The following is a 27,779-nucleotide window of genomic DNA, read 5'->3' on the forward strand; positions in this document are numbered from 1 at the left end:
GTGATTCTGGTGTACTTTTCTGTATATCGGCTTCAGCTTGAAGTACCTGGTTTTGTGAGGTTTTTCAAATGAATCTTCATAGTTTTCGAAAGGTTGATAATTTGGCCTTGAAGTTGACAGATCCCTGGTTTAATCTCAGACTGTCAAAGCACTTTGAGCTCACTTTCCATAAGAGGGAACTGTAAGCTTGAGAATAACCTGGCGTGTACATAAAGGAGGAAAGAAATGAGAGATGCCTTTGAGGATTTTTGTGAGGATTTCCTTGTATGTTTGATTGTAGAGACTTGGAGATTAATGTGTGACTTGTGGGGGCTTTTCAAATAAAACTAACCTGGCTTGACTTGACAAGAAAACCTAACCACACACGTTTGTGTTTGATGCGTGTTGGAAGATACAAATGGTATTGTTTTAAAATAGTTTGGTCTGACTTTTCAGCCAAATGACTCATATGTGCCCTCCAGGAGAAGACATTGAATGCTGAGAAGTTACATGACAGTATCTTAAACTCAATTGAGAAACTCATTGGTGATTATCAGCTTACAGACCCTCAAAATCATAATTTCACACTTCACCCCACCCAGCTATAGGACCCCACACTGAGGCAAAACAAGCATCCTTTAGCAAATAGTGGAGGTCGGGGTTAATGAGTTCTGATAAATCCTGAGCATTGGAAACCTGTCTGACAACAGTCTCCATTTGAAGCTGATAAATCCAATAAGAAGTGCGAATGACTTTAATTAGTGCTATCACAATGCTGTATCTGCCCATGTTAGCTTATTTTCTTTAGGCTGAGCTCTCACACACACACACACACACACACACTCATTACTGTACTGTGTGTGTGGCTCAGTGGTGCATCGCAGTAATCGCCGGCCCAGCATGCCCTGAGTGAAACATTGGCACCAGCGTTAAGACAAACAGCCCCTCCTCCATTTAGACCGAGACGACCCCCCGCTGTGGGCTAACAAGACCACATTAACCTCCCTTACCACACACACACACACACACACACACGTCCTCGCTCTGTTTCTCTTGCATGCAGCAGACATGCAGACATATTTGCATACTGTCACACAAAAGCAATTTGACACGTTTCCTCTCATTCTTTCACACGTTTATTCAACTCTGAGGCCACACCCATTCACACACCCTGTCAGATTCAGGGGACACTGGAAGTCAATCACTTAGCTGAAGTATGAATGACGGACAATATCAGTCTGGAGCTCCCTTGTGGCTTTCGGAACAATTTGTTCATGAATAATAATAATAATAATAATAATTGATGCATTTCACAAAACTAGGCAGAACATTGGATCACCATGTCACCATGTCATTGGATCACCATGTCACCATGTCATTGGATCACCATGTCACAGCCAAAAGATGTATCTACAGAAGTGAGTTGAATCCATACAGTGGAAATATGGCTCAAAATAGAACTGGTTGGAAAGAAACACACTTTAATAATAATAGTGCAAGATTTATTTCTGCATATTTACTGCCATTGTGTTGAGAGCTTTGAATAATTTACTCTCTGACCTCAATGCATTCCTGTTTTTAAATATGTTTAAACAAATATATAAACCATCAGAACAACTACAAAAGAGAGGACAGGTGAACTTTCAAATAACATATTTATTATATTTAATTACACAGAATAAAGTCCTGAGAGCACTTCAGAGTATTTTTTTCATAGAAAATGTATTTATTTCAAGTAGACACAAGCTGCAGTATTCTGCAGTTCACCTTATGAAACATGTTGTTATCCAGACAGGAGGGATGTGTGAGCTGCAGTGAGCATGCAGAGATTTAATATGTGATGTATTGCTGTTGAATGATTAACACCTGTGAGGACAGTTCTTCTCAAATTCATAATATAATCATATATAATATATTTCAATAATTTCAAACATGTACATTTTCAAATGTTACTCTATACATCTTACCTTCAAAAAGTTCGTTTTCAAGCAAATGCAGATTGTGGATAATTCCTCATTAAGTAGCTATAAGAAATATGAGCAGATATCAGAAGAGATGAGATACACATTGGGTAAAGAATGACATCCAGTTGAGAGTAAACCACCAAGATAAGGAAACATCATATTCTTTCAGGCAAGCATTGTTTTTAAAGTGTCCTTAATGGTATAATTTGCATCATGAGTATTAAGCATGTAGCCACATCCTGTTTCCGTCCAGCCTAATAAGCAGTAACGTTATGTTAGTTTACTCCCCACTGTCTGCATAATAATTAAATGTCTTCCTGATGTCTCTATTGTATTATAACTCCCCCCTACTTGTTTGTAAAGGGCAGTGTGAGTGGGTAGTGTGTGTGGGTATGTGTGTGTGTGTGTGTGTGTCTGAGGGGGGGGGGGGGTAAACAGAGACAAAGTGATTATAACCCTTCCTCCAGGGTGAACATTTTAAACAAACACCTTTAGGAACCCCTGATTGACTTATTCTCTCTGTCCCCGCCCTGCTGGGGGAGTGTCCTCGCTGCTGCCGTATAAAACCAACGCACCCACCAGCAGTGCAGCATGCAACCAGAGTCACTGTGAAACACCGACACAAAGGGAGAGAGAGCGGACTGACAGTGAGAGTGACACGCTTGTTTTGGATATTACACTCTCTGCGCTCTAGCATGACTTCTGCAGCACCTCTGGATTAACTGTGCAAGTTCGCTGGCACTACGCGAAAATGGAGAGGAGCATCCCGGGATGGTGTGTGCTGCTTGCCCTCGTCCTGCGCGGCTGCATGGCGGCAAAGGAGCTCCAGTGCCAGGAGATCTCCGTGCCTCTTTGCAAAGGAATCGGCTACAACTACACCTACATGCCCAACCAGTTCAACCACGACACGCAGGACGAAGCCGGGCTGGAGGTGCACCAGTTTTGGCCGCTGGTTGAGATAAAGTGTTCCCCGGACCTGCGCTTCTTCCTCTGCAGCATGTACACACCGATCTGCCTGGAGGACTACAAGAAGCCTCTGCCGCCGTGTAGGAGCGTGTGTGAGCGGGCTAAAGCCGGCTGCGCTCCCCTCATGAGGCAGTACGGGTTCCCGTGGCCGGACCGGATGAGGTGCGACCTGCTACCCGAGCAAGGCAACCAGGACATGCTGTGCATGGACTACAACCGGAGCCAGACCACCACAGCTTCCCCTGTTGTGGCGAAACCCACTAACAGACCCGTGAAGCCGTACAACCCGAGGAAGAAGAGCAGCTACGGGCGCGGGAATCCCCGGGAAACACAAACCAGCCGCGTCCCCGTGCGAGCCTGGGTGCTTCTGCCGCGCGCCCATGGTGCCAGTGACCGGTGACAGCCACCCGCTGCAGAACCGCGTCAAGACGGGACAGATCCTGAACTGCGCCATGCCGTGCCACAACCCCTACTTCACCCAGGAAGAGAGGACGTTCACCGCCTTCTGGATCGGGCTGTGGTCCGTGCTGTGTTTCATCTCCACTTTCGCAACCGTGGCGACCTTTCTAATCGACATGGAGAGGTTTAAGTACCCAGAGCGACCCATCATCTTCCTCTCCGCCTGCTACATGTTTGTGTCCATCGGATACATTGTCAGGCTGATCGCTGGACATGAGGAAGTGGCGTGCAACAGGGAGAGTGGCGCTGAACACATCCACTATGAGACCACCGGTCCGGCACTCTGCACCATCGTCTTCCTGCTGATCTACTTCTTCGGCATGGCCAGCTCGATCTGGTGGGTGATTCTGTCCCTCACTTGGTTCCTGGCTGCTGGTATGAAGTGGGGGAACGAGGCCATCGCCAGTTACGCACAGTACTTCCATTTGGCCGCCTGGCTCATCCCCAGCCTCAAATCCATCGCAGTGCTTGCTTTAAGCTCAGTGGACGGAGACTCTGTGGCTGGGATTTGCTACGTGGGCAACCAGAATTTGGATAACCTGCGAGGTTTCGTGTTGGCACCCCTGGTGATCTACCTGTTCATCGGCACCATGTTTCTGCTGGCCGGGTTCGTCTCGCTGTTCCGGATCAGGAGTGTAATCAAACAGGGGGGCACCAAGACTGACAAACTGGAGAGGCTCATGATCCGGATAGGAGTTTTCACAGTTTTATACACAGTCCCTGCCACTGTGATAGTGGCGTGTTACTTTTACGAGCAGCACAACAGACAGACTTGGGAAATTACGCACAACTGTACGTGCATGACAGACCCCAGCAGGCAGAGGCCGGACTATGCTGTGTTCATGTTGAAATACTTTATGTGCCTCCTGGTGGGCATCACATCTGGGGCCTGGATTTGGTCCGGGAAAACCTTGGACTCCTGGAGGACTTTTTGCACGCGGTGCTGCTGGGGGAGTAAAGCCTCCGCGGGCTCCATGTACAGTGACGTGAGCACGGGACTAACCTGGAGATCCGGGACAGCCAGCTCAGTGTCCTGCCCCAAACAGATGCCACTGTCCCGGGTTTGAACAAAGAGGGAGGGGGGGGGTTTATCGGCTCAAATGCATCTTATGCCATTTGACACTAAAGACTTAAAACCAGCGCTCTTTGTATGGGACTTATTATAACTGTTTTGGTAAATTATTCAAAGTGAGTCCCCAAACTGTCACGAGCACTCCTCTAATGTGAACTTTTTTTAAATGTGTGGTCAATTAAGCTCTATGAAAGTTCAGCTTGGACTTTTACTTAAGGAAAGGGCTCCTTCCTTCCTTGCCTTATCCAAATGACGTCCATGTGTTTGAATGGAGGGTGTTGGGTATAGAGGAGGGAGGGGGGTGACTAATTGTATGGGGATTGTCCATCAGCGTGTTGTAATTAGCACATTAATGAGCGCCTAATGGCTTCTCTTTAAATAATGAGACTGTCAGCAGCAGAACAATGTACCTGGCATGAAGAATGCAGAGTCTTATCTGGGCTTAATTGAATGCGCACAGCTGACAAGATCCCCCTTGTCGATAGGTGACATGGTGTAGCTGAGGCTCTACTTCTTCTTACTGTAAAGAACCGCTGTGTCTTAAACATAAGAGCCACAATGGGACTGCTCTGCTGGAAATGAGGCTTTTTGTCTGCAAGAGATGGATTCTACACGTACATTAATCAATGCCTTAATACTGTCTCATATACGGGTTGCATCAGCGCGTAAAAAAATGTATTTATATAATTATTGGTGTACATATATTGTACATTTGTATATGAAATTTTACGAGATTGTAAATATGTATAATTTCCACTTTGATAGAAAATTCTATTTTGAGAATAAAACAACTTTTATTGAATTTTTGCTTCCTGATTTTTCTCGCAAGAAAAAAAATCTTTGGAGGATTTTAAATCTGCAAGCTGGAGAAAAAAGGTGGTTTGATGTTGCCTGGTGTTCACAGCTTCATAACAACACAATGTATTTCTGCGTAATGGTGATTTATGGCAGCTTTATCTCAATTTAACTAAATGTAACTTGCCTTGGGGTCACATGGGATGTGTTAGCTGTATTAAAGCTCCAGATCCACATGCTGTGAGACGCGGGGAGCAACATCGGCATGGCAATGCCTCACTACAGGTGGTCTTCTCCGTTTAATGCCCTCAAGTCTTGTTACTAAACCTTTCCTTCTGTCCTCTGTTAAACTCCTGATCCAAGCTTAGTGTGTGACGTTTTTGTCCCATTTTACACAATTTAAAAGAGAATTAACTTTACCTTTTTTAAGGAGTCTTTTTTTGGTTGGATTAGTGCTAATGTAGGAAGATCATTTATAATTGTTTCCAGTCATAATGAGAATATTTACGATTTAGTGAAACAACGAAGAAAAGTCCACTAGCCTATATAAGCTGCAAAATAATTTTAAAAAATGTGGGCAAATGCATGGTAATTTCTCAGCAACATATTAAAAATAAATATCTGATTAGTCATACATGCTTAATGTGAACCTGTAGTGGACAGGTAAGGTGGCTCCTAATATATTATGGATGCCTTACATAGCGATAGTGCTGATAATAGAGGCGTCTGTGATGAGGAGGGACAGACAGTATCTGCAGGCTGACGCCCTGTCTGTCGTGCGCAAAGGTAATTAGGGCCCTGCAGTGTGTGGTCCAATTATTGTGTGACAGTGTTTTCCTCTTTAACTGTCAGTATCAACACTAAATTGGTGGTTTAGGAGATGTTAATGATGTGTGCGTAATGGCTCGTAAGTGAGGTCTATTTTCGCCTACGTGGGAAAACATTGCCGGTTTCAAATGTGTTAAGACTGAATAATATTTCTTCAACTTCAATGACATGAACGATGTAACAAAACTAAATGTGCCCCAAACTTTGGTGAAGATTCTGCACTGCACTAAGATCGAGAGAGATAGGTCAAGTTGGATCATACTGCCACCAAGTTGGATCATACTGCCACCTGGTGGTCAAGCGATCACATTAACATGAACAATTAAAGGCAAGTTTATTTACACAGCACCTTTCAGCACACGGCAATTCACAGTGCTTTACAAATTAAAATAAAAGACATTTAAGAATAAATACAGCAGAAACACATGATAAAATGGCATTTAAAAACAGCCATTAAAAAGCAAAGGTAATAAACACAACACATATAGAATACATCAATAAAAGCCATACTGAAGTATGGATATAGCTTACTCAAATGCAGCGACAAAAATATACGTTTGTATTCTGGATTTAAAAGTATTAAGAGTTGCAGTGGACCTGCAGGATTCAGGGAGTTTGTTCCAGATAGTCGGGGCATAATAGCTAAACGCTGCTTCTCCATGTTTAGTTCTTACTCTTGGAGCAGAGAGCGCAAAAAACCTGAATGCAAATAGCATTGAAACAATTATTATATAAGAGAGAGAATAAGACTAGTTTCTAGTATTCCACTTCACATTCTTTTTTGTAATAGGCTTCCATAAAACGTATATTTTAAAACCATTTTGCCAAGACTCTTAGTTGAATCTTCATTCATAATATTCACAATAAAGATGGCTGCACAATTAAGTGTTTGGGATGTTTGTATGTTAAAAAGAACACAGAAGAAATAATGTTGTATAAAACATGCATTTGTAAATATGGAGTCATCTGTCGGTAAACTCAGAGTTTAGCAGATTAAAGTTTCAATACAATAGAACAAGTCAAAATCTGAATTTCACCCTAAATAACTTTTTTAAAACTGTCCTCTTATTTGCTGTGCAAGGCGGTAAACGAATCAATGACTTCCAGAGGTCTAATTGTCTAAATTTGTCCCCCCAATAATTGCATTACATAAAATGTAGAGAATGGAGGTCTTGTTTGCTCGGACCAATGAGGACAAATTGCTCTGCCACTGCTTATTAACCATGAGAAAAGTTAGCTTCCTCTTCCTGTGTGTGTGTGTGTGTGTGTGTGTGTGTGTGTGTGTGTGTGTGTGTGTGTGTGTGTGTGTGTGTGTGTGTGTGTGTGTGTGTGTGTGTGTGTGTGTGTGTGTGTGTGTGTGTGTGTGTGTGTGTGTGTGTGTGTGTGTGTGTGTGTGTGTGTGTGTGTGTGTGTGTGTGTGTGTGTGTGTGTGTGTTCCCTCCAGCCTAAAAGCACATAAATCAACAGAGGAAATGGGTTGAGAGGTCATGCCTGATCCATCTCCTTCTAACATAAACATGGCGCTGTGTTCAGGAGGACCTCATCATGGAGAGATCCTATTGGCCGAATCCATTGAACCCAACTCCTCTGTATTGGTCGGGATGTTTATGAATGCCATCTTTGTCTAATGATGTAATTATCTGTCTGTCTGATTGATTTGGAATAAATCGGGTTAAGATGTCTGAATGGCGTACGTGGGCTGTTAAAGGGCACATACTGTAGGAAGGCATACTCTCACATTGTATACAAAGCTGGGCGGGAAACATTTAGCTTGCAATAACAGCTATTGTCATGTCATGGCTGATTTACAATGCAGTCTAAAACTAATATTTGTATTCAGGGTCTTACTGATGTGTTTTGTTATTGACAGTTGACCTGCTTTCTGCCCCAAAGCATGCTGGGATCCACCACTGTGAGTGTAAAAAGAAGTCCAGGGTTGCGTTCCAATAGTCCGTTTAGCTTAGGAACCTTCTTCACGGAGTGAAATGACCCGGAAGTCCCTCAGTGGCAGCCATGATAAGTGCCGTTCCAATTCTCCAAAAGAAAAAGGAAAGGAGGTTTCAAACTTCCTTTATAACCTCCTTTAGCTTAGGAACCACTGGACCTCCCTCACCGAGAGGAGAGGAGAAAATGCTGCCCCACAATGCATTGCAGCCGCAGCATTTGCCGTCACTCAACAGTCGGCCGTTCACGGAAACAACCGATTATGACGGAGAAATGATATCATGAAAGTTACGGTGCTTATTACGCATTTTAAAACGTATGTGGTAAGTTGCCAAAGTGCTTTGTTTTGAACGTTCATCAGTATTATAATCAAAAAGAGAAATATGAACGTTAGTTTTTACTGAAATGATCAAATAAAGTCAACATCTCACAGTCTTTACTGAGCTGTGTGGGGTTTGTTCAACTTTTAAAAGATGTTTGAATGGTGATATACACAGTGATAGATGTTAAGGACTAACGTTTATAATAAATACATTTGTATTTATTTTAAGATGTTTTCATAGTTCATACAATCATACGTATTGGGATCATTTGTATTAATGTGGACCGGAGGGAGAGGGTGACGAGCATACGTTTCACTTTCCTTTTTTATTTCAATTCCAACTTTGGTCATGAAGAATATGTTTCTCTGTTGTCCACGTTCATAAAGCAACAGCGTCAGAGCACGGTGCAGAGTCTCTAGATGAGTTTACAGTAGTCCCTCGTTCTTATTGAACATCCATGTTGTAGTCCGCTGTATAGAAAACTGTAGTTTCCATAGTTTCCCCACAGCAGCAGACGCACATTCATGACGTCCGCTGGCGCATCATAAACACGTCGGATAGTGAAAGTGCATTCGGATTCTCTAAAGTACCGCAGTCTCTTCTCCTACGTCCTTTTGAATTCTCCTATCCACTATCCCTTAACCCCGTGACGTTTCACTCAGAGGTCAAGGAATAGGAGATAGGGTTTAGAACTTAGGAGCTGAATGCACTTTCACTATCCGACGTGTTTATGATGCGCCAGCGGACGTCATGAATGTGCGTCTGCTGCTGTGGGGAAACTATGGAAACTACAGTTTTCTATACAGCGGACTACAACATGGATGTTCAATAAGAACGAGGGACTACTGTAAACTCATCTAGAGACTCTGCTCCGTGCTCTGATGCTGTTGCTTTATGCTTTATGAACGGGGACAACAGAGAAACATATTCTTCAGGACCAATCGGTTGTTTCCGTGAACGGCCGACTGTTGAGTGACGGCAAATGCTGCGGCTGCAATGCATTGTGGGGCAGCATTTTCTCCTCTCCTTTCGGTGAGGGAAGTCCAGTGGTTCCTAAGCTAAAGGAGGTTATAAAGGAAGTTTGAAACCTCCTTTCCTTTCATTTAGAGAATTGGAACGGCACTTATCATGGCTGCCAGTGACGTACTTCCGGGTCATTTCACTTCGTTAGGAAGGTTCCTAAGCTAAATCGACTATTGGAACGCAGCCCATAGATAAAAAAAACACAGGAAGAGAAGAAAACATGTGCAGCATTCTTCAAGTTAATGCCGAAATGATTGTGTTTGGGCATTTATTGGCACTGTACGCACACAAAAACACGACATATTGACACCCTTTTGTTAGCTTGTTAAGTTGCTAGCTTGTTAGCAAAACGGTAGCTCTTGTAGTTTCTGAATCTTTCCACAGACCAAAAGATGTTTTAAAAAAAACGCTGCGTGAAGTTAGAGGATTATTTTCTGTAGTTTTATCACTGCAAGCCAACACTTTCACATGGAAGGAATCTTGTTCATATTGAAAGACTATAGCCACTTTCATGGTGTTAACTTACCATGTATATAGTTAGCATGCTGATTTGTAGGCTATTAGCCTCATTCAAATGTAAGGTATATTCTTAGAAACTTAAGCAAATACTGGACATGTGTTAATGTTACTTGCTGTTGAACGAAAAGAGAGGAGATTAAGTCTTAAAGATGCACATGTATGTATTGTTTTAACAGTACGTTGTGTTGGATAGAGTGAGTGTTGTTTTATTTGCCGATGTCAAAGACAACCTTCCATTTTATGTAGTTGTGTAATCTGAGTCATTAGGATGTACGGGTTTGTAAGACTCCTCTCACATGCTTGTTGTGTGAAGAGTCATGCAGAGGTGAGAGGTCAAAGGTCATGTTTGTCATTTCTGGCATTCTGTAGAGGAGCACAAAAGGCAACACACAAAAAAATCGTCTCCATTTTAAATACTACTACACAACATAAATATGAGTTATAGCTAAGCTAACAAAGCTGAATGCATTCTCTAGTGTCAGATTTGAAGACACATTGTGCTGTTACCAGAGCTGCGGATCAGGTGCCTTGACAAAAGGAGCGCTACTTAGGGTGTGAAACGGTTTTGTTATGTATTTAGTGGCCTTTAAATCTACAAAAATGATCCAGAATTTAGCAAGATTTTCACAAAAGTGGAAGATTTAAAGAAAAGGGTTCGGCTTTGGTGAATAATGATGTAATGTTTCCATGTTGTGATTGGATGTGAAAGACTCAACTTGCTGGCTCACACACGTTATACATGCTTACTGCGCACTTCATCACTGCTAGTGTATCTATCTCCTGTGTGGACAGCAGGGGGCGCAGTTATACTGAGAGCACAATACATTCACATGAATATCACAAATGCTATTGATTTGCATTGAAGGAAATGTGGGATCCAGTATTTCTACAGCCTCACTTACAGTCTCCACTTCTTCTGTCATAATAATCTGGCTCTCTCTCTCTCTTAATTCCACCAGCTTTATGAAAATGCCATAAAAGTCTCTAAAGCCCCTTTGATAGAATAGCAGAAACAGAGTTTATGGGTGTAAATCTGCTCTGTGAGGGTTGATAATTATCCAGAGGTTGTAAAGTTAATTTAATTTGTGTTGAATGGCACATTACAGACATTTAGCTTCCTTTCGAGGAACAAGCAAGCCGAGGCACAATTCAGCAGCCTTTCACTTTCAAATCATTTTGGAAAGTAAACTCAAGAGCATCATATATTTTGTCAGCTTTCTTATTAATGAAATAATCTGTGAAGTCCAAGAAAGATACGACCTTGAAGCCATTCCGCCTTCGTCTACTCAAAACCATCGGATCACCCTTTTCTTTTTCCACCCTACAAACCCTCCTCATCAACTTCAAAGGAAGACAGGATCGATTTGTTTTCTTATCCGAGCCGTAGGGACACGTCTCAACCACCCATCCTCCCCCATTCATCTAAACTACAAGCTTAGAGGTGAAGAGGATGCTGGGTAATCAATATTGTTGATGCCTACTGACATCTTCTCTGATGTGCCGTTGTGGTCAATGTTGATTTCTCCATCCCACTTCTCAATCTCCTCCGCCTGTCACCCATGAGATCGGAGTGTGTTATTGCACCGAGGCGGACGCAGGTTGACCGTCTGACTTCAGAAGAAGAAGAGATCGATGAAGAGCAAAGGCACCAACTCCTAATATTCGACATCTGAACGCGGCTGAATGACACAGTGCATATATGAAGCATTGTTTGTGACAATGAGATACCTACAGCTGAAGATAAGAAGAAAACTCTGACACATGATTTTAAAGTAACTCATTGTGATTGTGGATGGTTTCAGATTTACAAAAAAGTGACCGATACATTTCAGTTAATGCTTTCCCCATATTTGGACAATAAATCATATTGTATCTTCTATTCTTTCTGGTTTTAAAAAGTGGCACATATATTTTTAAAGATATCGTTTTTTCAGTTAACCCTTAGATGCATAAGTGGGTCTTTTTTGACCCGGTGAGGTGGTTTTCTTGAAGTATCTTTGTAATTACATTTTTTTTATCATTTCATATTCCAGCTATTCCTCAACAAACATGTTTTGGATATCATGCCATTCACATTTTTAATGTACATTTTGTACATTTTAAGAAATTGTAGATTTTGTATTTCTACCCCAAGTTTCCATAAGTGGGTCAAAAATGACCCGCATGCATTCCCTATGGGATCCTCTGGGAACCTTTGATTCATATTACCTGTTGCTGTCAGGACTACATTCACTGTAGGACACACAGACGACATCACAAGTGACACCTCTCAGGAAGATTATTTTACACCGCAAGATCTGATACCTGTCAGTATAATAATAATACATTATATTTGTGTAGGGCTTTTCAAGGACTCAAAATCGCTTTACAATATAAGGGAAGGTTAGGGTGGGGGGTATAGGACTATCAAACTTGATCAACCGGCATGGATTGATGGGGGGTGGGGGCTATGAGTAGACAAGAGGAGAAGAGATGAGTTTTGAAAAGGGACTGGAATACTGTGAGGGTCTCAGAATAGCGGAGATCTTTGCATCGATATGTTCAAAACGTTTTTTTCAAAATGTAAAAGAAATATCTAAAATTATAAATAGTGACAAATTTAATATCAAATATTTCTAATGTGAACCAAAATATAATACTAAATATTATACAAGTGATTTCTCTTCACCAAAATGTCAAAAATGGCATAAAAACACATTATTCTAATACGGGTCCTTTTTGACCCACTTATGGAAGAGTGTAGGGTCCAGTCACTCGGGCATCGAAGGGTTAAGATTTAAGGTGCTGTAGCTTTACATCATTATAATCATTATTATCATTTTAATTATTTATTTGTGTTTGTTTTGTCTGTTTTAGAAACACTCTTTTGATTAACTCATTTCTAAATTACTACTGCAATACATACTACTGACCAGTAGATGGCAGTATAGGCAACACTATGCACAGGTGGATTTTTGTGATAGAGCTCTCAAATGGTTACACAAAGTATCCATATATCTCTCTAACAAATAACAATAATTGCACAAAACGAGTTAATGAATAGTTAGTGGTCACAATTACAAAATAAAGACTCTTGAATAACTTTAAATTACTGTTATCTCCAAAGAAAATTGTTCTTACCACTTTTAAAACTTGCAAAACTATTGTGTATATTTCCATAGCTTGTTCATATCATGTGTCAATAGGGATTAGTTGTATAAGGTTTTATAAATATCCCCACAATATGTTTGTGTACATTTGGTGAAATGCTTTACATTTTGGTTTTAACTCAAAGAAATCCATTTTAATCGTTTATTTGTACAGGGACAATTGTAGTGCCGAGAGATAGGGAGTCAGTGGCGGTGCAAGGAAGGTGCAAAAGGGTACTTTATTAGGGAGTAGAAAAGGACATGTTGTCCGGTTGCAGTCCGGGAAGAAGAGAGAGAAGCCAGGAGGGCCCACAACATATATAGACTACACATAACATGTCCGTGTGGAAACAAAACCCCAACTGTAGTTCCATGTGTGAATTATGAACCCAGTGTATAAATAGGTGGTCACCACACAATGCACATTAATGAACATTTTAGAAAAATAATGCTTCAAGTGTAAATATGCCGGATTTTAGCTTTGAGCTCATTTCCATCCGTAGTCCCTGACATACAACATATAAGAACATGACATTTGTAAACATAGCAACAAATAAATACATGATATTGTTTTTTTAAGTTAAGAAAAAAACAATATTCTAGACATTATTGTCTAGAACTGGACAATAATGTACTTCCAGCCATGAAGCAAGTGTTGAAAGGCCCTTTCCTCTTTCAATATCGCATTACGAACTGGAGTTCGACTGGGAGCCAGGCTTTGAACACCAGTTGTTCACCCGGCTAATGCTCTTGTGGCTAAAAAGGAGCAGCAAGGTTTCTTAATGTGGTGGAACGCTCCCCCACAAGAATGGGCGATGTTATATAGCGGCACATTGGGGCCATGGGAGGAGAAGATGTCCAACTGGCACATATGGGTGTTGTACTCAGATGTCCGCTTTTGTACGAAGTGTCTCATTCTGTTGTAGACATGTTTCTGTTTCAAACCTGGGAACATGACAATAAAAGGTACTGTATAAACCCTGTATAGAAAACTGGTAAACATAATATTTGTATCAGTCTTGAAAGATGCTCAGTTACTCGACTGAAGTACAATTGTGTGGTACTAATGCTGCACTTGAGTATAAAGCATGTCCAATACTTCTACTTCACTACATTTTGGAAGAAAGTTCTGTACTTTTTACTCCTCTACATATATTTTAAAACCTCAGGTTCTCTGCAGGTTGATATAATTAACACAAAGTATACACGACACATGAAGGATGATGTACTATTAGGGAATAAGCAGTAGGAAAAGTAATGCATCAATAATTGTATTACAATAAGAGAATAAATGCATTATTCCGATAAGTACTTTTAGCTTTGGTCCTTCAGGTTTTGATGCTAATACTTCATTCTAAAACCAATGATAAAGGTATGTTACTTGCAACAGCATTCCTACACTGTGGTTTTAATGCTTGAAGGAGTACGTCTTCTTCAGTCTCTGCTTGTTATAAATCGCACAACAAAGAGATGCCTTTAACGCAGATGATATCATATGTTAAGGCAGACATGTGGTGGCTGGGATTTTGCCAAGGACACATAGCTAACAGAACAGTTTCTGTGTGTACGGTCACTTTACACACACTGTTTTGTGTGTGTGTAGGGGCTGACTCTTGTGAAGGGTCAGCAGGTTTGCTTGTGCGACCTATTGACCTCCAGTGACAGTAGAGTCCTTTCTCTGCGCACCAGCAGAAGAAGAATAAGACGGGTATGTGGAATGTGTTAGCGTCGTGGCTACAAGGGGGTAATGTTACTCAGGGGTTGTGTTGTTGTCACAGTTTTGACCAGGGAGGTGTGCTAGTTCACAAATTGAAATGACAGTGTGTATTGCAGTAGGTACAGTGATCATTTGAGGCGAGGGTTTTGGGCTTTGGATCCTGTGCGGAGTTTTGCATTGATGACGAATCGGTGTAGGTCAACCAGGAAGTTAGCATGGCAAGTTGTAACTCGACAAAAAGCAAGATCATTTTTCCATTTGATTGTAGAATATTGCAGGAAATAAGATCTGTGGAAAACACACTTTTTGTTGAGTAGGATAATCTCCACATATTAAGATTTGTAAAGCGTAATCGCCAGATGTAAAAAGCGAATGTCACGCTATAAACAAACTACTTCACGGTAGAATGACTTCACTTCAATTAGCTAAGAAAAAGACAGATTTGTGTTCAGCGTAGTTATGTTTATTATTTTTCATTAAGTAAATGAAGTTTTTAAGACCCCAGACATTGTAGGGTTTTTACTGACGTACTTTTATTTTTCAGAACAAAATGTGGATATCTCCACAGACCTTTTTTTAAGCATCTAACCAAAAACACGTTTAAAAAAACATTGACTTTCAGACGAGGGAACCGTGAGTTGTAAAATGCGAACTCATTTACGGGTTTGAGGGCTCATCCATCACTCTCTTAGAAAATGGAGAAAACAATAAAAGCAGAACACATTGAGTTATCGCAAAGAACTCCCAGAATAGGAAGGACGTTTTCTTCCATTGGAAAAATGGTACGCAGACACAACACATGTCAATCATCAGGGCCCAGGAGTTCAACACTTTTAATCTCAATCAGATCCGATCAGATTTTGAAATCCCATTTTTTGTGATCCTGGATCAGACAAATCGGACAAATGTTGTCCCTGGAGTTCAAATCAATTCAGGATAGGATCACCCTGATCCAGATTACGATTTTTCAAGATGACTAGATCCTGAATATCAGTGCTTTAATCCTACCGAGCGCCATCTAGTGGATATGAAAAATAATACAAGGAAGACAAGAGACCACATTGCAGACATCTATTGTTCGCAATTACTTTTGAAAGGTGATGACAGACTTTTCTTTTGTTGAAGATATTTTTAATTTAACATTTGTGATTGACAATCTTTGTTGTGATACTTTTATGAGCATAAACATCAACATTTGGTTGAAAACAAAATAGGCCACCACAAACGTGACCAAAAATGGAAAAATAAAATGTATTTTCCATGAAGGCTAAAAATTGTGTATTATTTCAGTTAACAAACTTTGCCATCTAATTTAAATTGAAACATATTTTAAAATAAATTGTACAGTACATTTTGCTCTGGTAATCCACTGGAAATCCACCTCTCTGGTGGGATCAGGATAATCCAGTTTTTTGTGTTGTGTTGTCAGTTTGAACTACCCGTTTTGAAGATTTGATCCAGATTAAAGCTTGGATTGGATTTCCTGATCTGATATCAAAGTGATCCTAATCCTGTTTTTTGGCTTTGAACTCCCCAAAATCCAAATCTGATTTGATCAGATTTGGATTCAACGTTTTGAACTCCTGGGCCCAGGCCATCATTAACTCTTGCATTTGAGACCCTTTTTAGACATGAGGTCATATCCTGAATATGCCTACAGGTTTTTATCATCCGTAAAATGAAATGTGTCTGTGACCATCAATCACTTTCGGCCTCACATGGGTCAAATGCCACAGGCTTTGCTAGCATGCTAAGCTAATGTGGAATGATGTTGGCGAGATAGTTGAAGGTCTTATGTCATCCGATCAGGGTGGGCTTAAGTCAGGGGTAGGAGTGGTCGTGTGAGAGGTCAGAGGTCGGGTCAGTGTGTCTGTTGTGTTGCCAGCACTCAGTCATCCAGACAACAGCTGAGCACTGGGAAAGTCCTCAAGGTCACCCGTGTTTGTGTTACTGACCCATTTTATTTTAATGCAGAGCAGCTCAGGGTGTTAAAACACACATGGGAATGTGGAGCAACATCTCAATGTGAATCAGCGTCATTTTACTGAACAGGACATGACCTGTAGGAGCCAAAACGTTGATTTATTATTTTGAGTATTTAATCATTTAATGTATGTAATGAGTATAATTGATTGGTGTCAGGTGATCGTGATCCGCAGCCACGCTGGGCGGAGCGGCTGATTGGTGCTGCGATTGCCTCAGCTGGTTAAAAGAGTCCTGCTGATTATACTCTGGGTTCTAGTTTGGTTGTGAAGCCACACGGTTTTTTGACCGCGGCATTGCAGAGAAGAGAAGATTTGTTTATTTAAATGACGAACACTGTTTCAACATCGTCTGGTAAGATACCTTCATGTGTGTGTTTTAAAGAAGAGAACGACCAGTGTTGAAATGGAAACGATAACATGGAAATAAATGTACCAAAAACAAACATATCTCTGAGTGATGTGTGAGCGCGTCGGCCAGGAGCTAAAACCAAAGAACAGAAAAGAGCTTAAGAAAGGTGGAAAGAAGGCTCTTTTATGACCAATTAACACATTTTATTATTATGTATTAAAAAAATACAACAAGTATTCCAGTGCATCAAGAAAAACGACACATCAATGTTGTCTTCTAAAATACCTCCAAAACATTGAAGATCGAGACGAGAGTGGTGGATTGTGTATCCGTTGTCTACCTGTGTAATGTGTCAACACTGTGTTTTTCTATTTTTGAAATGTTAAACATTGTCACTTGCATGTTGAGTTACTTTAATAACCTTTAAGACATTGAATCTAAACTCAGATTAAGATGAACGTTGTAAAATTCAATTAAATGAAATCTGCACTAAGTGAGTTTTTGGCCTCTGGGTGCTTTGGAGAAGACTAAAGAAAATAGTTTGACTTCACTCTTAATATTCATTTGAATTGTAATCACTTTAGATGTGTGGCAAATAGCAAACCATTGCCATTCTTACTGGTGACGTATATGTAGCTTGCTAGATGTTGGTAGTTATGCAATTTGGTACTGGAGTGGTTTCATACAGTGGGTTTATGAGAGCTTACATTAAAAAAAACGTAAAGAGTCTAGACGTTTTTCAAACCAAAACAACGAGCCAACATTTTTTAGCTGCCAGATGAAGTTCATTTTGTGGTCAGCTTTTAGGTTTGATTTCCACCAACTCCTCTTTACATGACACATCACTAGTTAGACGCTTTTATCCAAAGCGACTTACAAACTCAAAACTGTGGACAATCCCCACAGGAGCAATTTGGGGTGAAGGGTCCCAGGGACACAACGACATGCTGACTGCAGTGGGGTTTGAACCTGTGCTCCCCTGATCCGAACACCAACGCACAGCCACTGCGCCACACGCCTTTACCTTGCTAACGTGCCCTTTTTAAAATCTTGCGAGCTTACCTTTCACCCTACTTAATAGATGTTGTTTGTCTGCCATTTGGAGTTAGGCTTAGAGTGGGTTTAATGAAGCTGACTTTTTTTGAACAATGGTGGCTTTTTCTCCGTAGGTTTGTCACTATTACCAACACCATGACACCAAACAACTCCTTCTAAAACATTCATGCTTAAAATGGTTGAATCAAAGACATCTGTAGACGCAGCATTCTTTCCAATGACATTAATAAAAGGCCACCCAGTCATTTACACCCATGCCCTCTTGTCCTGATTGTCGCTGCTATCAGACTGTTGTCCGGAGTTTTCCTTAACTGGAGTGACCTGCTTTCTGACGGCCACAGGTGTTAGCATCCTGGAGTTTGTTGGTGGTCCTCTCTCAGGACGAGGGGACTGTGGAGGTCTCAGTTGGCTGTGGAGGACAAAGTGAGTTGGAGGGCTCGTCTCAATCTCACCCTCTTTGTTCTCTGGACTCTTGTCATTAGCGGTTCCATCCCGTTCGCCATTTGGCACCGCATGTCTTTCATCTTTAAAACCGTTCTTTGAGCTTTCACAGCGACTGGTTTTCCTGGTTATAACAACATCGCTGTCTTCAGTTGTAGATGTTGTTGTGAACACACTGCTTTGCTCTCCTTTACTCATCTCGTCCATCATCATCTCCCTGTGCCTTCTCCATCTCACCATGGCCTTCGTGGAGCTCATCAGATCAACCAAACTTAGCAGAATGGACAAGGAGGCAACACCCAGCATGAAGTTCAGCATTAAAGTCTTCTCCGTAGGTTTGGAGATGTAGCACTCAACCCCAGAGTTGCAGGGAGTCTCATAACAGAGGAACCTCTTAGGAACAGACAGACCGAAGAGAAGAAACTGGCCTGCACCGAAAACCATTTCTAGAAGGATCCGTAGAATAACAACCAGGAAGTAGGTGCAGTAGAAACGCGGCGCTCCAACTTCATGTGGCAGGCCGTGAAGTGGAGCTTTGTGCAAGGAAACTTCTCTCGAGGAGTTCTCGAGAGTAAAAGGTGAACCTCCCCTCTTCCTGTTGCAGTAGAAACCTCCAAAATGGGGGTTTGACCAAACTTTATGCATGACGTAGGTTGCAAACAACACATGGGGAAGACAGAGGAACATGAGGTGGAAGAGCCACAGACGGAAGATGCACACCGGAGCAAACGCATCGAAACACACGTTGGAGCAGCCCGGCTGGATGGTGTTGCAGACAAATGTCTCCTGTTCGTCACTGAAGAGCGTGAAACCGGCCAGAAGGACGGCTGGAAGACGTAAAACCAGCATCAGCATCCACCAGGTCTTTCCTGTGATGGAAAGAAAACGATATGAGAGATAGATTCGGTGAAGATGAGAAATCATAATGATGTCGTTGCGGAAAAGAGGACAATAAATACTTGAAGTATGATTATTTACAATTACATGAGTGTAATCTATAACAACAAAGACATATGACAGAGAGAGAAACTAAGGGACACATTTCACTTCAGACAATGAAGAATATCCTTCCAGCATCTGTCAAAATATATTGGTGTGGTATATTGTATCATAATTAAGATAAATGCAATTCAATTTTGATTGGATTGAAACAATGACTTCCACCAGGTCTTTCCTGTGATGGAAACAACATTTGTATTGTCAGAGTTAATAGATTTGTTATCTTCACGGACTACTGTATACTTCTTTCTTTCGGCCTTCTTGCTTTAATTCTATTTTGAGATGTTTAAATTCTAGTATTGTTCATTTATACTCTTTAATTTGTACTTGTGTGCAATGCCTTGTTTTGTTGTTTTTTATGCTGCTGCAAACATTTCCCAATTTGGGATCCAGGGCCGCCCCACCCTAGAGGCCAATCACGCAGGCTGCATGGGGCCCCGCCTTGCGCAGGGGGCCCCGCCCAGAGGGCCTCAGCTGCTGTGCGCAGTTCTCCGCGCACCCCCCGCGAGAGTGAGAGGTGACAAGGGGAGCACGTCTGTAACCCGACACCTTTGCAATGAATCGACATCTGACCAATCACGGCTTTGATACGGCCACTAGTGCAGGTGAAGAGATGTCGGTGAAAAGACAGTTTCAGTCCGGAGCAAGCAAGAGGGAAAAAAAAAACATGAAGAAACTAGAGCATCACTCGAAGGTGGGTTATTGTATGAGTCAAATGTACAACTTGTGAATGTTGTATAAGTCAAATTGCCAATTGCCATATTAAAACATCAGCTGCAATTCACGACATGAAGAAGGCAGTCTCTGCAGAGCATACAGGCGAATGGAGATGCAGTTATTTCCAGCATTCTTTATTTACCATTCATTCAAGTATGTGATGCCTTTGATCTGCTAATGTACAGGAGGAAGAGTGATACACTGTCTGTCTAGTTGGCTTACATAACAGTTCAAGTTTACAGCCTAAAAAACATGGAGCATTTTTCCCCCTTTTTATTCATTTTTATGTCAATTTGCACATTTCATGGTGACGCTCAGCCTCTCACCTTAACTCCTAACGGCCCATCCACACAGCAGCGTTGGAAGCTTCTTCCAACGCGTCTGCCCGTTCACTTTGAATGGGATGACATCACTTTTCGCCGAACTGCATTGTGGGAAGCAGAGCGGAGCTTTCCTGGCGTTTCAGGCTGCAAAAGTTGAGCAATGTTCAACTTTTGAAGCTTCTGAAGCTTTCGGTGGAAGCAATCAAATCATATGCCAGTACAAGCTCTAGCCAATCAAACCGCTGCTTGTGTGTCCGGGGCGGGAGATTCATGTGATTGGTTGTTGGTCAAGCTTCAGACACGCCCGCCGGCAAGCTTTTTCCAAAGCCGCTGTGTGGACGGGCCGTAACAGTCATCGTCATGTCAACCACAACACAGAGAAATACTGATAGAAATGTGTGTGTAGTTGTTGATACATTGCTGACAGAGGGAACTACGTTTGAATACAGATTTAAGAAATATCAGTTTTTGAGCATGTCATAAGCATGTTTTGTCTTGACTATATTACAACTATATTATAATTAAATAATATAGTATTTATATTATTGAATTGATTATGATTATTATTATTAGTAGAAGTAGTTTATTTGCATTAATTATATTGTAATCTTTTTGAGGCTAGTATTTGGCAGGAAATGCAGACGTATTCACCTGTAAACGCACACTGAACGACATAAATGCACATTTACCATTTACCTCACTGTATACAAAGTAACTGTGTTGATAATAATAATAAACAGGAATTATATTTGCAAAGTACTTTGTTTCCAAAAAAAAAGTTCACTCCTGTCGGTTGGGGGGGGGTGGGCCTCATCTCACAATGTCGCTTGGGGCCCCAAGTTGGCCAGGGGCGGCCCTGTTGGGATCAATAATGTACCTCCTATCTTATCTTATCTTAACATGCCCAAATAATAATGAGCGCCAGTCATATGGGGGTTATTCCCTATCTTTATTCAAGAGCGTGGTATTTAAATTTGAGAGCATACTTTATGTATTTCTTTCCCTCAAACCGTCCTCGCACTCAAATAGTGCCTGCTTGCACTTAGATGTGCTCTGCTTCTGCTCAAACTGTACCTTTGCACTCAGATATATTGCTGCTTACAGATTTATTCTGTGCGCGATTGAAACTTTTGTGCAACAATCCTGTCAAAATCCCTCAACCAATAGGAGGCCAGGTGTCCTTGCGTGTGCGTTCGCTTTACTTATTACAGCGTCCCGTAAGGGCGGTTACTCTTTGGTTTATAAACTCCCGCCCTCCACGGCTTTATAACATAGCATGTACTGCAAGTGTAATCTATAACAAATAAGACTTGGGAATCATGGAAAAATGACAGAGTAAAACTAAAAAGGGACAAAATGTCACTTTACTTGAAAAATAAAATCATGAAAATGCAAGAAAATACTTCCAGGTCCAGTCAAAATATATTGTTCTCATGGTATATCGTACCATAAATGCAATTAAATATGCATTGAGAACAATTACTTTTGATTGGATGGGAAAGGGAAAATAAATGTTTTATAGATGTATTAAGTGTTTGAATTGACAGCTCTTTACAAATACTTCGGTTTCGGTTCGGTAAACTATTACGGTGACTCTACAGGAAACAAAAAGACATTTCTTGATTATCATATTCTGAACTACAAAAAGGACTTACCCATAAAAGAGACATTTTGACTGATGGTGATGAAGAGTAGATCTCTGGCTCCCAGCATCCTGATGGTTCAGCGCTAACTCTAACTCAAAATGCCAATGAACCAAAACTCTTCAGCTCTGTAACACACATCAGAGTCCAGGAGAAGTTCCTGAGCTGCTCTCCTCTTCAACGCGGCTCCAGATCTTCAGCTGAACTCTGAATGCAGTCACCTCAGATGTTGTGTTACTGTGTTCTGCCTGCAGAGAGCTATTCTTACCGCCTGCTATCAAAGCATTGTTGGGATGTCAGAGTCCCAGTCAACCTGACTGGAAGCTGAGGATCATACGCAGGCATCAAACAGGTGCGACAGCTACATGAGTCAAATTACATTCAGATCAAATAGGACATTTTTAGGAAAAGCAGCTTATGCACAAAGGTCTTCAATAAACACACTTTTAGACAAGGGCTTTTCTTTGATCACACACATAAATAAATCACAATTAACACGTTCCCAGTTTTTCAACTCTTTATACGTTATACAAAGTTAATTTGCAAAATAAGTATATTTTAGCGCTTCAGTTTTCAGACAAATGAGGGAAAGAAAACATGAAAACCTGATCAGATATTTGCCAATAGCAATAAGATGGAAATAAATGTCCGATGGAATTACAAAATACCAGTTTCAACACTTGGCTCAGCAGTTAGGGTTTCATAAAATGACCCTCATTGAAAAGTGAATTAAGAATATCACATTTTGTCCATTATTTGTGTGATTCTGGGCTTTAAAGGCAGTCTTTGTGGTTCACCCTATAGGGCCTTATTTCTATTATTTTAGTAATCTTAACAATCTTAATTTTTTAGGGCAGACACCATGGATTTGCAACATGATTAATTGGTTGTCAAACACTAAAGAAAGCAGATTAATGGACGTTTATATTTGTGACAACTACAGGCTGTTATTGAACGACTGTGTGACTAACAATAAACCCCCGGCTGGAAACATGGGAGAAGTTTATTTTGGGATTTGTGATATTTTACGGTCTTATATTACACATCACAGCCGTCACATTACCGCAGCAGTCTTTTATCCATAGCACTGAAAGTTAACTTTTAAAAAACTGTCCATTAAAAATCGTACAACGGTGGACGTCTCAGGGAGTAAGGAATATCTCTGTCTGTTTATCCTGATGCATTTTTAGGTGTAGGAGCCAAATGTGAGGTCGACTTCTTCCTATTATGTGGTATTTTTAACTCATCACTTAAAAGGAAGAGAGAGGAGGTGAGTCTGGTGTTTCGGTTATCCGCATTTCATCACAATCAGCCATCTAACTTGTACTACTACCACCGATTGGACCGTATTTTTGACTGTGTCTTCGCAATAAATGGTGAAACGAACATAAGGATTGGAGCAGTTTTTTTGAGTGTTTAAAAACAATTGGGAAAGTTAGAGAAACCACCTTATCCAGACAGGACTGCATGCATGGATGTACTGTTTCAATATAAGTGAACTTTCCAGGTACTGTGTACAGTAGATGTAATGCACGGTTATGTAGTTGTATAATACTGAATAATTGAAAACAACGCACTGTCCTGTGTTTTAAAGTAACAGTATATATTGGTGCTTGATACATTTGTAAGGTGCAAAGTCACCCTGCATTAGTATAAATATCTATTCCAATACATACCGCTATAAAAATGGTATTTGGGTAAACAAAACTAATCTCAAATCCTCAAATGTCCACTAGATGTCAGCAGTGAGGTGTGCTTACTCTATTCAAAGCTTATATTGGGCATCTAATTTTGAATTGACTGAAACTGCTAAAACGCCTTGTAATAATCATGTTAATATATAACCAGAGTCTGATGAGTACAGAATCAGAAACTCTGGAAAACGGGTTATATTTCTTGCTATAGAGGCCAAGAAAATGTGGTAGTTTGATTATTAATGTCCCTAAAATAGGAAAATATCACAAGATTATATTAATTCTGTCCTCCACAATATGTAATTTGTCACTTTCAACGCTATAGAGGAGCATCACAATAGATTAAACGGACTACCTGAGTATCGGAAGGTACACTACAAACACTGTAAACCTTGAATATACATATTGCCAAAGGAGAAAACTTGCTAACACTTTAATTATTCTAAGTAATAAATAATAAGTCCGGTGCTACACTACTGAAACTCTGCAGGTGCTATGGGTTCAGGCAGAAGTCCACGTATAATCAAATAAATAGTATGCTTCGTTGTGAAGATGCACGGCCATTCTCAAAGGCAGGTTATGTCAAATGTTTTAAAATAAGCCGGACACAAAACTGAACCGAACTGAGTGCCGTGTCCCAGGAAGAATTTCAGGCTTTTTGAGTCCAGGACTTTCCAGGTGGGTCCAAATAAATGTTTCCCACAGATACTATAACAGTCAGGAACTTCTCTGTCATTATCAGGAGAGTTGAGGCACTGAGAAAAACATCAGATGTGGTTCCACTTTCTTGCCTCCACTCAAGCAAAACCAAATCCCACCGTCTTGGTATTATCTGTAATCCAAAGTAAAGTCCTTGTGTATAAAACCATGTTGGTATATTTCGCCCTCGTGAGTTTTTTCACCCAGCCGGTGCTCCTGCAGCCTGATGCCAGTGTTCAGATTCATATTGGTTAGGAGAGGATAGCAGGAACCCATTTGATGCCACATAGATTGTCCGTGCTGGAGGAGCGTTTTTTGGCAGCTTTCCGAACGTCCTTGTACCGGTCATCACACAGCCGGGAGATAGCCTGAAAAGAGGACAGGGATTGTTTTTATTAACACTAGAACCGCCAGGGGTCGCTTTATACCTAAAACCGCCAACGGGTCAAATGTACCCGCTAATAGAATACATTGATTTTCAAGGTACAATGTTCTTTTATTTAGTGTGAGTGATGAAACTTATACCAATGGAATCTGTGGACTCTCAGCTTTCATATGCTATCTAGTGTGCAGATAGCATGAAGTATAACATATCGCTAACAGTGTCTCTCTACCTATCTATCTATAACCATCTATCTCTATCCATCTATAACTATCTATCGATCAACAACTATCTATCTCTCTATCTATCTCTCCACCTCATCTCTAAGGAACCGCAGTAAACAACAGGCGTTGCTATAGCAACACGTCATGTTTTCGCGCGAGAATCACTGCATTTTCTATAAGGTAAATATTACCCGCTGGCGCTGATGGGTATAAATGGCCATTTTTTCAATCTGACTTCATATTGACCATTTTTAACACCAGAGGGTGCGACATAACACACTTTCAGGAAAAGTCACAGACTGGAAGACTTGAATATGTTATTGAAAAAAAAGTTAGATACAATCAAGAAACAGCTGCGGGTAAAATGTACCCGTTGGCGGTTCTAGTGTTAAGGAACAAATACTCTACTTTTATCATCCACAGAACCTTTCTGTGACGCGCAATCATACAAGATGTTAAAGAAGAGATTTGACATGATACTTAGGTTACTGTTATTTGTATAAAGCTTCCACGCAATGCATCATTTATCCCATGATGAATACAATCACTATTGGTACAGTTTGAATTGAATTATAACGTCTTTAAATGTATTCTGTTGAAACGTTCTGTATGATACAATCGTGATATAAATCAGTAAACTTTGAATCCCCCTTTTGACCGAGAGCATCAGAAAGTATTGCTATGCAGAAAGCGCAAACTCATCAAGTATTTTGTTGCATTTCCACCACATCTAAAGACCCATTAAGATTAGTCAAACCAGTCCGCTAAACCATTCGAAAAGGCATTATTTCGTCAATTTAAATCGTCAAAATGAACTGCAACAGTCACGATATTTTGTTGCTTTCCTTTTTTATGTTGATGGTGAAATAGAGATATTTAAAACACCTCCAAAGAAGCAACAATCTGCTCAATGTTCTGTTTTTTAACCACATTGTATAGAATAGAAACTCATGTTTACAGTTTTGTGGTTCAAAATAACTTTCTCCTACTTTCTTTCAAAGCACCGCTGGACGTACTAAAGTAAGAGATATTTAAACACATACAGAGAGCAGACTGTGCATGGAGGCGCCTCACCTCCAGTTTCAGGGCCTTGTCTCTGCTGAGCAGCTCCAGAGGGAAAGCTCAGGTTGTTGGTTTCTGACAGCGAGCGCAGGTCAAAGTAATACTTGGCGTAGACACTGGACGGCACGTTGATGTTGAACTGCAGCAGCTCCAGGAAGTGCCGCTCCAACTCGTTCCTGTGAGAGAGGAACGAGCAGGAGGTTCAGTCATGAAATCAAAACAAGAGATACTACTTTTCCAAGATGCAAGCCCTCTCACACACTCACACACACACACACACACACACACACACACACACACACACACACACACACACACACACACACACACACACACACACACACACACACACACACACACACACACACACACACACACACACACACACACACACACACACACACACACACACACACACACACACACAACACACACACACACACCACCACCTTCTCCTCTAAGAGCTTAATGTACATGTACTGCTACATACCTACTCCTGTGCACACTCACCTACCCACATTAATGTTATTTAATAATAATACACAAGCGCTTTTCCAGGTGCTCAAAGACACTTTTGATAAAACATGATAAAATAGAATAAAGAATAGAAATAAAAAATAAATAAATATTAAAACGGCATAATTCACAAATGAAAAGCCAGTCTGAAGAGGTGTGTTTTGGTCCGTGTTTTGAAAGTGGGGGGGTCGGTGCAGTCTCTGATGTGTTGTGGAAGGGAGTTCCAGAGGGTGGGGGCAGCGATGGGGAAGGCTCTGTCCCCTCTCTGTCTGAGAGAGAATCTTAATGGTTTTCTCTCCTCATTTGTTTGAGCAACTTGCGTATGTTTATCCGTCTGTGTCTTTGATGTAATTTGTTTTATTTATTTAGCCTTTATTTATACAGGTGTAACATCTCATTGAGACACAAGGTAATGATGGGCCATATCTCTACTTTCTAACATATCGGTGTACCTCTTATTTGTAATGTCATGGGGTGTTGAACATGTTTGTGTTCTCTTTACAGGTGGACCAAAAATAGCCTCTCTACTAGAAGAATCCTTCAGCCAAGCTCTTCAATAGCAACGATTTCCTCGTCGAAATCGCCTCATTAGTACACTCTCTTTCGCTTTTATTGTCATTTGTACGTAGCTACAGTGTAGATATGTCAATGAAAATCTTAGGTCCCAGGCTCCTCCAACAGCGCAACACAATACAACGGTTAAAATAGTGCAAGTAAATACAAATAAAATAGAATATAAATAGTGCAATAAGAGTTTATATACAAGTAATTGGAATATGATATATTAGATAAATCATTTGTAAGTTATGGATGCTCTTTCAAAGTTCAGGTGTTTAACCGTCTTATGACCCTGAGTCTGGTAGTTTTACTTACTCTATATCAGTGCTTGCATATCTGTTTTAGGAGAACAGAGGGAAGAGACATTCATTCCTTATTTTCATCATTTTAACTCCATGTCTAACGTTGAATTGC

General features: G+C 40.8%; 2 protein-coding genes and 1 pseudogene across 2 annotated transcripts; 1 reads left to right on the forward strand and 2 right to left on the reverse strand.

Annotated features, from left to right (window-relative positions):
• The first annotated feature begins 2,512 nt into the window (after positions 1–2,512).
• On the forward strand, positions 2,513–5,242 carry LOC117541282 (frizzled-8-like). Its single transcript, XM_034208473.1, is given in 2 exon segments — positions 2,513–3,230; positions 3,232–5,242. Coding segments are annotated over 2 exon segments (1,740 nt in total). The 5' UTR covers positions 2,513–2,694; the 3' UTR covers positions 4,436–5,242.
• A 12,047-nt stretch (positions 5,243–17,289) lies between these two features.
• LOC117541287 (gap junction delta-4 protein-like) lies at positions 17,290–22,359 on the reverse strand. The gene is made up of 2 exons (XM_034208478.1): positions 22,243–22,359; positions 17,290–19,417 (listed from the first exon to the last, which is right to left on the reverse strand). Exons 1-2 carry the CDS (start codon positions 22,298–22,300, stop codon positions 18,354–18,356), a joined length of 1,122 nt encoding a protein of 373 aa, XP_034064369.1. The 5' UTR covers positions 22,301–22,359; the 3' UTR covers positions 17,290–18,353.
• A 373-nt stretch (positions 22,360–22,732) lies between these two features.
• The window catches only part of LOC117541286, a 31,959-nt pseudogene continuing 26,912 nt past the window's right edge, over positions 22,733–27,779 (reverse strand).

Source organism: Gymnodraco acuticeps, unplaced genomic scaffold (genome assembly GCF_902827175.1).
Source record: "Gymnodraco acuticeps unplaced genomic scaffold, fGymAcu1.1, whole genome shotgun sequence".
Taxonomy (NCBI): Eukaryota; Metazoa; Chordata; class Actinopteri; order Perciformes; family Bathydraconidae; genus Gymnodraco; species Gymnodraco acuticeps.